The sequence below is a fragment of the Pollicipes pollicipes genome, unplaced genomic scaffold (assembly GCF_011947565.3).
Source record: "Pollicipes pollicipes isolate AB1234 unplaced genomic scaffold, Ppol_2.1 Scaffold_7231;HRSCAF=8579_pilon_pilon_pilon, whole genome shotgun sequence".
In the NCBI taxonomy this organism is placed as follows: Eukaryota; Metazoa; Arthropoda; class Thecostraca; order Pollicipedomorpha; family Pollicipedidae; genus Pollicipes; species Pollicipes pollicipes.
In genome coordinates this window covers 27,799,151-27,810,630 of record NW_023597034.1, presented here as the reverse complement: position 1 = coordinate 27,810,630, position 11,480 = coordinate 27,799,151, and the positions used below count along the sequence as shown (strand labels likewise).

The 11,480-nt window shown below is 48.5% G+C and overlaps 1 protein-coding gene across 1 annotated transcript; it reads right to left on the bottom strand.

Annotated features, from left to right (window-relative positions):
- Positions 1-2,961: 2,961 nt before the first annotated feature.
- On the bottom strand, positions 2,962-7,636 carry LOC119110202 (transmembrane emp24 domain-containing protein 1). The gene is made up of 4 exons (XM_037233937.1): positions 7,497-7,636; positions 4,610-4,806; positions 4,169-4,235; positions 2,962-3,678 (listed from the first exon to the last, which is right to left on the bottom strand). The coding sequence occupies exons 1-4, from the start codon at positions 7,602-7,604 to the stop codon at positions 3,454-3,456; spliced, it is 597 nt and encodes a 198-aa protein (XP_037089832.1). The 5' UTR covers positions 7,605-7,636; the 3' UTR covers positions 2,962-3,453.
- Between the last annotated feature and the right edge of the window lie 3,844 nt (positions 7,637-11,480).

The window sequence follows — 11,480 nt, the reverse complement described above, 5'->3', positions numbered from 1 at the left end:
ATGATCGCCATCATGACCCGTTGTTAGTGGCGAAGGGCGGCAGGACCCCTCGAGTTGTTCAGCCGGCACGTAAGCCGGGTATGCCAGCTTGCCTCGGGATAATTCTGCGAAAGGCGTCGAGTTGGAAGCAGGCACTGTGATCTGTCCAGCCTGCGTGCCTGACGTGCTGCGACATGGTGCCCGTGTTGGCCGGTAGCGTGCGTCTAGCGCCAGTGATGTCCGTTTGCTGTGAATCCCGTCGTCCAGGGCTCTCCGGAGACTTTGGACTTTACCAGGGGCGGAGAGCGCGGCCGTCGATTGTTGCGTTGGGCATACTGAGCGGTTGAGAAGGGGCAGGACGCATTGAATGCATCCGTGGATTACCTGGCGACGACGTGCTAGGGCAAGTCTATGACGTCACGGCCGATTGCGTGAGACGGCGCGCAGCCGGTTCCGATTGGTGAGTCTTGCAGCCCGGCGCTGAAGGCTTTGCGATGTTTGTACTGTTTTGTTACCGACCAGCCGGAGAGAGACGAGGGGTAGCTCATCTGAGCGCGTGCTCTGGTCAACAGGGACAGCTCGTCTAAGGGCGTACTCCTGTAAACAGACGACTTGTAGGGTGCTCTGAAGCTTTAGTGGTGCCGCGGTCCGCGCAGGCGATTTCATGTCTTCAGTCAATAAATCCTGTGATCGTGCCGTGTTGTGGCATCATTGCAAAGTGCTGGAAGCCAAAAGAAGTATAGCCAGGAAGACTGTGCATCTATTGCGTCAATCCGTTCAGGGGCGCTTGTCGCTGCAAGGTTGTTTATTTCGCGTCCACGGGTAGTGCGCTATGCCCGTCTTTCCTGGGTGGGGTCGGTGCAAAGCACGGGTTTTCCATCACGCTGCTGGCAGACAAGGATCAGCCCGTTTGCCGCCTGCACAGTGGGCGGGTTAGACTGTTAACCGAGGTAGGTCTGTTAGACTGTATTAGACCGAGGTAGGCCTGCCGATCCAAAGCCGTGAGCCTGCTCGGCGCGGCTACGTTGCAGCTGTCACTTTGTTACAACAGCGAGTCGCGTTTCTCTATACGTGGCGTGTGACTAAGAACGTAATGTCCATGCTTTGTCCGACGCTCACATTGCTCCAATATTGTTCGTTATTGCACAACGGGACCGTATTAGATACGACCATGGGTCCATCCGCAGCTGTCTCCACAAATGTATCAGATTGAAGCCATTACCTTATTCGCCGATGTCAATCCATCCGAGTCCATACGCAGTCGTTCCGCAATACGCCGTCCTGGCGTGGGACTGCGAACGCGTGCAGATCTCCGCAACCGCGGTGGTCGGTGCTAGGCTTCAGCCGGAATACCGAACATAATTCGGGTGTTTATAATACTGGCTAGAACCGCGTGTGTTGCTCCGCATGGTGTGGCACTTACTGTCCGTACTACAATTTCTGTCATTTGTTGTCCTAGGAGCGATACGAAAAGTAAAACTGGCCCGACTAGCGCGGCAGCTGGACAATACCCTTGACATTGCTACAACGTTGGTGGGGATAGTCACGCAAGCATTGGCTAGCGCAAGCTCGGGTCTCAGAAATCTATCCATCCAAAAGGGTTCGGATTAAATCTCTACAAAGGTGCAGGGTGGGGGTCAGGTTTGTTTTAGCGGCATCCTTGTCTTAGCCCCAGAACATATTGCATAAGACAATACTTCTAGGCTTGTTCCTGGTCGAATAGCCAGGAAAAACGAGGGACAGATATATCAATAGATCAGCAACATGCCTTTATCAAAGCCATTGAGTAGTTCATCACGGGATCATGTACGGTACACACGGTATTGTACTACAGAATTACGGTGTTGCATATGGTATATCCGATACAGTATTAAACGACAATGGAACGGAGCCGGAATAATAATGCAACTAACTATTTTCGTCTGGCAGTTTGACGAAGAATAGGGATAAAGGTACTGTCGGACGTAAATGAGCAATGCTCCTCACAAATGCACTTGACAACTGACGTCCCAGAATACCCGTGATATTTGTTGCCAATAACTGACAATTTCGACGAGATTGAAGTTCAGATCACTGCTAGAGAATAAATATGATGCATCGACTCTAGAAAACTCTTGCTTCTTCCTTTTCTTCATTGGACTACAAAAGCCTCACATATTTCAATTAACACCGCAGATGATTATATCCACAGCCCGCGATAAAAAGCCCAGGTAACACAGTAAGAGCCTTCCACGACCGCCGTGCAGCTACTGCCAAGTAGTCGCAGAGATCATCGATGCCACTGCCCAGAGATCAAAGTTTAGAGTTCTTCATTACGCTCGCTGCCAAGAGCGTGCTGACGCGGCGAAGTTTGCGTGTACAAACAAAACGCTGTCCATGTACACGCACGGTGGTTTAACTGGGTAGATCTTTACCCCCTATCGCCCATCGGCACAGATGGGGCAAGTTCGGCTACGGTATTCCGCTACCGGGTAATATCTAAACCAATAGGTTGCGGTTTGCCAGGTATTGGTACAGCATCTGGAACCCTGGATCTCGCGTAGGCTGGATGTTGTGAGTGCTGGGTGTTATGAACCTCAGGTGCTACGGTTTTGGATGCTGCGCGCTTGAATGCCATGATTTCCCTCTGCCCAGGGACATTGGTCGATTTTTGGATGTCATGAACGCTGAATACCGCGATTCTGGACGTTGTGACCACCGCCTATGAATTCTGGATGTTTCAATACGCATTGGCCACTGCATCCTTGAAGCAGGTCACATCATAGATCAGCCACGACATGAAATGAGCAAATATGTCCATTCTCTTCCTCGACTTGTCAGTGCTGCGAGATGACTTTGCAACGAAACGATCCATCGCCACGCAGCCGTACTGAACGCAAGTGACCAACTCAGGACATTTAGAGCCTGAACAACGCTCGCCGCCGCTTCTGTCGACATGCCGCGAGGCGTGTGGCTGCATTACAATCATGAGCGAAAAGCAAGTTCGTTGTTCTGAAATACATTTCATGTTTTATTCCAACTGCATTCGGGACTGCATGAGATTCCCACTCCTGTAAGAAAACAAGAGAACAGGCGTTTCGTATCACAACAAAGTGATAGTAACCTCAGTACTATCTCAAGCGGCAAAGATGACACACTTCATTGGACAGTATTAAAAAAGAATGTCAGTCATCGCGAATACATCTCGCAGTTCAAGCAGCTGCCTTTGCCGTGCACTCAATTCTGTCACCTCCATACCGTACCCCCCCCCCCCCCCCAGTCACTCAATAAAATCGGTACGATACATCTGCATTACCCACCCACGTACCACAGATCTCGCGCCGATGTGGACTGCTTCCCCAAGTCGCAAATCGCGTGCGACCGAAGTCCTGGAGTGGTATTCACCAGAGGTGAAATCAGCACATGCTTGACGCCCGTCAGATGTCACGACCAACCCAGATCCCCCTTAACCCGTCCACCATTTCTGCCCCGCGCTCATATCCGTCCCCGCGGCTTAGTGTGCGTGTCGAACAGCTTGCGCACAAAGAACACCTGCAGGCAACCGGTGGCGACGACCACCACCACCTGGATCAGTGACCAGCGCATGACGTAGGCGTTGTTGGAGATGAGCAGCTCCCAGTCGCTGGCCGCGCGGGACCTGGAATGGCTCAGGTACTGCTTGGAGATCTGCACCTTGTGGTCCACTAAGCCCAGACCGTTCTGTAAACAGCGTGGGCGAGGGATGCGGTCAAGGTGTACACAGATCATGTCAACTTGGGGAAGTTTTGAAGCTAAAAGAAACAAGGACAAGCAACAACGTTGTCGGGTTAAACATTGCCATGGCATAAGGTGACCTTGAACAATTTCGCTAATAAGGGCGCAAGGTGAAGCCTCCGTGCAGAATGACGAGCATCTATAATGACACTTATCTGGTAATTACACAAGCAAGTTATACCCAGAGCAAACATAAAGTAATTTCGGATAAGATGAGGCCAATATAATACGGACGGGCAAAAGCAAAATGCACTCGAAATGCCCGATGAGTTTATCACATGAAGAAACAAGATTAATTCATCACTAAGGTATCGAAAGCTAACTGCAGAAAGCACGAACTCAACACAGGCCTGACACCATAAGAGCGCAATGGCATGTCCTACGTTAGTGGAAAAAATGTTAGTGTTCTGTGAAGCCCTCTTATGGCGCGGCTTACCGTAAAATTGGTAGCGACGATGTCATACTGCTCCAGTTCCTCAGAGTGTTTCTCCCATTCATCGTACCTGTAATCAAAACAAGCTATTTTTACCAAATTTCAGGTCCCAACGTCGGGAAACGCGTTACGGCCAGGTAAGAGGCCATGCCAGAGAAAGTTGCAATCACAAGGAAACTTCTGGAAGCACGAAACTCTTAGAACACTTTTAGTCGTAGATGTGGGCGTCGAAAAATGCCGACCGCCATAGATGAGTTTTTGTAGGTGCTACTTCTTTCCGCTCTGTGAGTTAATTTGTAGTCCACATTCCAACTGCGGACCACATTCATTCCCGGTAGGCCAAGGTCGGGGTGCGAATCTGGTGAAATGGACATAGTGCTTGGGGTAGAAGCACACCTTTTGCACCCACACTTACGATAACCACGCTGATTTCTTCACACGCACCTGAAAGTGGTCAGATACATGTTGACCAGCTTGCCGGCGAAGCGGGAGAACTGGTTGTCGATGCAGGAGGTGAAGTATCCGCCAGTCTCGGACGTGGTCTCATACTCGGACTGCTTCTTCCACTGGTATGGATGCACCAGCTGACCGGTCGGATCCCGGACGGCGAACCCAGTCATGCCGTCTCCCCCACGCAACGTCTGGCGACACAAAACAGGAGGTCATGGAGAACCCCCAGTCACGCGGCACACAGAGTGCATTAGCACCGTGTGTGACGACCTGTAGGAAAACCTGGTCATGGACGATTAGGGAACAGACGACCCAAAACTCATCACAACAGCGTCTGAAGAGCGCCTGGGGGCCACGGAGGGATGCGAGCGGGCGTCGTGAGGGTCCTCGGAGTCTAGGGTACACGGCGCACGGTCGCACGGGACTCCGCTCGAAAAACGCATCGGCATGCTAAAAAACATGGGGACACAAAATGTTTCGGGGGGGACACAAAAGGGGGCGGGCACCGCGGAAATCGAATCCAGTGCCTCTGGTCTCCCAGGCATGCGGTGGCTAACGAATATGCGTTAACTCCTCTACAATCGGCACCCTTAGGTCTCCAACCATCCTGTTCATCTGTATGAAAAGCAGCTTCACCAACTCGAGCGTACCCCTAGGAGGGGTTTCAGCCTAGCGTCTTGGGGGGACGGTACCTCCGCAAACGCAAATGCTACAAACATGAGACCCAATAGCAGCAGCGGCAAGCTGTCAGGGAGACGATGTTAATTAAAATACGCTTTGTGATCGAAGGTCAAGGTCAAGGTCGCCCAGACGTCAAGAGGTTTGATATCGAAGCTCAACGGAAATTGTTATTTAAAGGGAGCCCAGCCGGCCATCGAAATGCTTCGCTCGGTAGGCTGGACAAAATCACATTTTTTGGGGTGTCGTACGGAAACAAAAAAATACAGAATAGACTGCGTCGCTGGCAGTCCTTAAAGGCAGTAATAAGTCAGACTGGGTTAAGGTCAAACCGAGACAAAGAAACAGACAATTTTGGGGGGAGAATTTTAAGTGATTTTGTTCTAAACGTGTTGAATGCATGTATCGCATAAGACACTTCTATACGTGCCATTAACAACGGTCACCAACACTTCATGGCCGATTATGCAAAGGTCATTAGTGCCTTGATGTGTGATGCGTGCTACACTGAAATCGTTTGATGTACGGGTGATGCTTGACGCGTGATGCGCGATGCCTGCTAAATTGAAAGCGTTTGCGTGGATAACTGGTGCGTGATGCGCGATTCCTATTTGCTTGAAATCGCTCGCATGCATAAATGATGCGTGATGCGTGATGCCTGTTTCACCTGAATTCGTTTGCATGTACACGTATTTTTCGTGAATTTTTAATTATTGATTGGACATACACTGTATGATAGTGATGACTGACAATTGTTCATTGTTTATTCCGTGAATGTTGGTGAACTGTAAAAACTACTGCTCGCTGTTAAGAAAAGACCTGAAAAAATCGTCCTGGATCGGCAGGAAATTTTGCGTTTACTACTGATATTCGTATTGATAAAAGTGTACAGCCGAAATATCAACGCATATATCTCTCCAATCTCCTGATGATTCCGCCAGGAATACGGCTATTAGTGATGTCCTTCTTGTATACATAAGGTTTTTTTGCAAATGCATTAAGCGACTAGCAGTGAGCTCCGCTAAAACTTCCTGCATTCTGTGCGCCCTCTTATCGTACGCGCTACCAACTATTCTTCACTCGAAGTATGTAGGCCTCTGGCATCTCTCAAAGCAAGGGGTTCCGGTAATGCGTTTGATCGTCACTATAGCTCACCTTTCTCGCCACGACCAATGAATGAGCGACGGGAGCGTGTTTCGTCGTTTTACTTAAAATACTGGTCGCCGGCGACTGGACAATCGACTGGTGTCATTTTGGCGACGCGAAAATATTGAGCTGGGACCGTTTAGATTAAGGTGATGTATGAACGGGGCAGTGCACATAATGGCAAATGAATGTGGGTAAATAAAGGCGATAAATCGACGCACACGGTGAAGTAAATTTAGTCACGATTTATTACGATATTATAATTTGGCTGCGGTTTCGGCGACAGCGTGTTTTGTTCGGCATCGTTTTCAACATGCTGACATTTCTGGCTTTCCCGACCAATACTGGCACGACCGTGCGTCGCATAAACTCGTGTTGGACACGTGAATTAACGCCTGCCATTAGAGCAATTAATGCTTTGCTCGAAGCTCAAATTAGCAATTAACACTTTGCTTTTCCATTGGATTTGCGCCTCCATGTACTTTGGCTACCGAAACACAGTACAAAACGGAAAAAAGCATTAAACCGGCCAAATTGGTCTTGGCCGCTTCCGTGCACGTGTCACGTGCGACAACACATTTGGCGCCACGTGATTCTCCGCTCGATCATCCAGCTAAGCGTGTCAATTTCTCGTCTCTATTTGTTAAGCCAGTCACGTGACGTTCGCGCGTCTTCCGGCTTCCTGTTGAGCCTGTCGTTACTAGTTTCGGGTACTTTTATTAGAGTTTTAACATCATGTGTTCGAAGTTGAACGCAAAGTAAAACGGACAACTATTCTTGCGGTAACCGCCATTGGAAAATTCATTATAGTACGTCGACATTTGTCTGAGTGCCGTTCGAAACTCCGTCAGCAACCAAACTGGACAGCAACAGATGCATTAAGACGCGCAGATGATCGCCTTCAAACAGCGAACAAACCTTCGACTGGTGTTACGAAGCACGCAACCTGACGAATGTCGTCATTCTGTTCACACATCTGACACAGAAGTGAGAACTGAAACCCGATACCCAACCGGTGGTCAGTCTCGCATCCACATGAAAACTGACGTAAACTCACGTGAAAGCTGACGTAAAACTGAGCTCCGGGCTGGACGTACTGGTAGAAACATTCTTCCTTGCCTGCCTCTACCCAGATACGGTAGTCCATGGCCAGACCCGGCGCCATGATGTCAAACTCGGGATCGATGGGATCCGTGCCTGAGGTGACGCAGGACAGCTGTCACACACACGGCATCGATTTTCACAACCAGACAGCTGCAACGGAAGTGGTTTGTGAAGACACCTGCCATGATCATGCAACCCCTCCGTCCGACGTGCGTAGTGTATCATACCACACATTTTCCTAATTGCCGTATAATCAACTGTCCCGCTGAGGTATGCCTGGTATTATAATGATCCTTGCAAATGGACTTGAAAGATAGCAAGGCTTGACACATTTTAGACCCAAACCTTTCCAAAAATGAGGCCCACTTTCCACAACGTTTTGGGAAGACCCTGCGCTAATGACAAACTCATGCTTGCGCCGCAAGCACCTGTTCTAATGTATACTTGCCAGTCAGAAATGACGCCTCCAATAAATATAATGTTGATAACCGCTTCCATCATTCTCTTTCAGAGAGCAAATGCATTAGTAGACGGCGCGTCCGTACCCCCCCCCCCCCCCCCTCCAACCACCCCCATCTTTCTCTTGAACTACTAGTCAATAAGAAGCTCAAAAAACGGAGCCAAACGACGAGCACCACCCGAACCAAACCTCACCTATTCGACGGGAAGGTACCGATAGTTACCGCATGCCCCATAAATGGCGGCTGCAATACCGTCAGAAGTGAGTAAACGAGCCCAGTAAACTTTGACACACGAAAGGTTTATGTCCACGGGGCTTACTTCAGCCAGCCTGTGATCACCCGTAGGAGTCCATTTTTGTAGACGTGCTGCTAAACGATGGATATGACGAAGTTCGGTGAACGCACCACCGGGTGGTGCTCGTTGTTCTTTTGAAATCTCGACAGAAGAAATAGGAGACAGGACACGAAAGCAGCGACAAGTTCAAAGACACATATCGCACGTACTGCCAGGCAAGCGATAAACGGAATAGCTGTAACGAGGGATATACCCAGCATATTTCCCACACGAAAGTGAACTGTCGAATTTCCAGCTTTGGCCCCATTTGCTGCGAAAGGATATAAGTGTAAACATCATAGCTCAGGGAGGGAGGGATATAGTCCCCTGGTCCCCGCCCCCTCGGCTACCTTCCTGGATCTAATACATGCAAAATCAGTTGCCTTTTGCCGACAGACACTTTTTGATTTTATCAAAACTAATATTATCGTAGTTTCAAAAAAAAACTCAATTGGGGTGAACCGAAACACAGCTCGAAGATTTGTGGAGGGAGGCTGGGAAAGGTGAGAGAAGGACGCATACGAATGGCACTGAGGAAGTGCCGTCAAATTTTCTGAAGGGCAGTTGTCTTATAAAGGTACAATCTGTCGCAACAATAAAGTGATTCCCTTGGTCCATGAATCAACTGTTGATTTCACGAAGCCGAGTTTCTAACGATTATTACTCCAGACCTTGATTGATGTCTTTGGGATCCGATCCAAACCCTAATCAGCGCTTGTTGCGCGAACCCTGACAGCATCATCATATCGTGAAATCACGGACCCAACGATAGCATTTAGGGCGAGAGCTTAACGTGCCGCATTCTCGGCGAGGTTTGTGGTGCCCTTTGACGTCACCTGACCATAACCCCGCCGGTCGCCACCAATCGCAGACCATCCTAGTCCCCGCCAAGCCACAAACGGGTGAATCAGAAGGCAGGTGCCTTAACCAACTGAGACAGCGCAAACGGAGAACACTATATGTCGATTAAAAATTGCGTTGGCGGTGCGTTATACTGATTTCTCGTGCTGTCCCGAACCGCTTCGCTGTCGCGCACTGCCTTGAGTATACGTGGACCGAATGACCGTGTGGCGTGAATCGTGGTCAGAATCGTGTATCACGAGCCCAGTGACGGAATCCGCATTACCCCTAGCATTTGATGGGCGCGAGAACTGCTTTATGCTACTGGAGGGGACTCGATGAGCTCCCTTCGTGTCAAGGGGCCTTCTTAGTGGATTATCGAGAGTGAAAAGACGTTTCCTTCCCCCTAACAAGACCATATTCTAAGCTTTATTTAACGAATTGCATGCAACTAACACGGATCACTAGTTAGTGTCTAAAAAATTGGTATGTCGGGGCGACATATGAATTTACTAGCGACATTTCATCAGCGTACCCAGGGGACAGAAATAGGGAGGATAACAAAGAACCGATAGTGCTTGAGTTCGTGCGGGACAAATACGGTGGTGCGTAGGATTAATGTCAGCAAAGAAAGAAGAAGGCTACAAAATATCATAGGCAGCGGCAGGGGTGTGAAAGGAAGAGTATAAGCGAGTGAAAATGTGTGTGTGTGTGATATATGGTGTGTGTGTGTGTGTGTGTGTGTGTGTGTGTGTGTGTGTGTGTGTGTGTGTGTGTGTGTGTGTGTGGTGTGTGTGTGTGGTGTGTGTGTGTGTGTGGTGGTGTGCGTGTGGTGTGGTGTGCGTGTGGTGTGCGTGTGGTGTGGTGTGGTGTGCGTGTGCGTGTGTGTGCGTGGTGCGTGTGCGTGTGCGTGTGGTGTGGTGGGTGTGCGTGTGCGTGTGGGTGCGTGTGCGTGTGTGTGGTGTGCGTGTGCGTGTGCGTGTGCGTGCGTGTGTGTGTGTGTGTGTGTGTGTGTGTGTGTGTGTCAGTTCTGTTATACGCAAGGGCAAATGTACATTAATGGCTTGTTGTGTATTTGTTCGATTGCTCGAATAAAATCCTTCGTTGTTTTCGGTAAGTCGTAAATCAGCTCGCCTATAATCATATATATATATATATATATATATATATATATATATATATATATATATATATATATATATATATATATATATATACGTTGAACCTAACCAACGTTTCAAGAACATTCATTTCCCATTCTGAAAGCAATATAAAACGGCCGGACGGAAAACATTCGAAAATGGCAAATAGGACGCATGCTCTACGAGATATAATCATTGGTGAACGATCAGTTAACAGATAATGCATCCAAATATATCTAGTCAAATTACAAAACACATTCAAACAGACACACATCGCTTCTCCAGCCACTTGAACACCACGGAAAGGTAAAGGCATCGAATCACCCTGCTGTTAATGGATGACTGGACAGGTCCAGTCACGCATGGCTTAAGTTGTTTGTTTAAGTCAGGCGTTCTTTCTCTGATGAGGATGGCTCAACAACTAGTAAATGGCGTTTGCTCGGACATAATCTTAAAATCAGTGTGCTTTCGATCGGGTCAGAGCGTAGGAGCTTTTGGTTATGGGTTTTGCGCATATGTTGGTCTGGCGCTCCTTCCTGCAGGTGCATAGTCATGCGTCGTGATAGAGATGTGGTGGTCATTCCAATACAGGTATAGTTGCTGAAGCATGTAGCAGCATTTAAATTCATGCATCATATTGGTGCACTTTAGTTGGTTTTGGTCTGCTGTAAGATTGTTTTTCATTATAAGGCTGCTGGTTGCTCCACTGTTGTAATATATAGTAAGTCTTATTTCAGTGTTTTGGTCAGTCGGTGTGACATTTGTCTTGATTATGTTCCGCAAAACTTTTACATCCACCTTATGCAACAAAGACATTTCATTTCGACGAAAAAGCTGACGAGGCGGTCTGAAATTATACTTTGAATCACAACGCCGATTTCTGCTTTAAATGAGTTACGGTGTTCAAGTGACGTGTATGAACATATGTGATGAACGATCCAGCTTTCAAAAGGAGAAGAAGTGGGGAGACGCGATTTGAATGCTGAAGCGGCCTCCATCCATCCGCTGGCAGTTCGCTGTCGGCTACCATGATCCCCACATTCTAAGGTATCTCCTACTCTCCTCTGTCGTCATTTCTGAGCTTACTTATGGCATGTAGCTAATAGCTATTTTTCAGGCAAAGCTGACAACGCATAAGTGAAAACATGTTATGTAACATG

Bases quoted from the DNA above. Each gene is read 5' to 3' on its own strand.
- LOC119110202 (XM_037233937.1), bottom strand. From the start codon at position 7,604: ATGGCGCCGGGTCTGGCCATGGACTACCGTATCTGGGTAGAGGCAGGC. The intron at 4,807-7,496 runs GTGAGTTTACGT...TTGTGTCGCCAG, and splicing joins AGTTTTACGTCAGCTTTCAC to ACGTTGCGTGGGGGAGACGG. The intron at 4,236-4,609 runs GTGCGTGTGAAG...TTTTGATTACAG, and splicing joins ATGTATCTGACCACTTTCAG to GTACGATGAATGGGAGAAAC.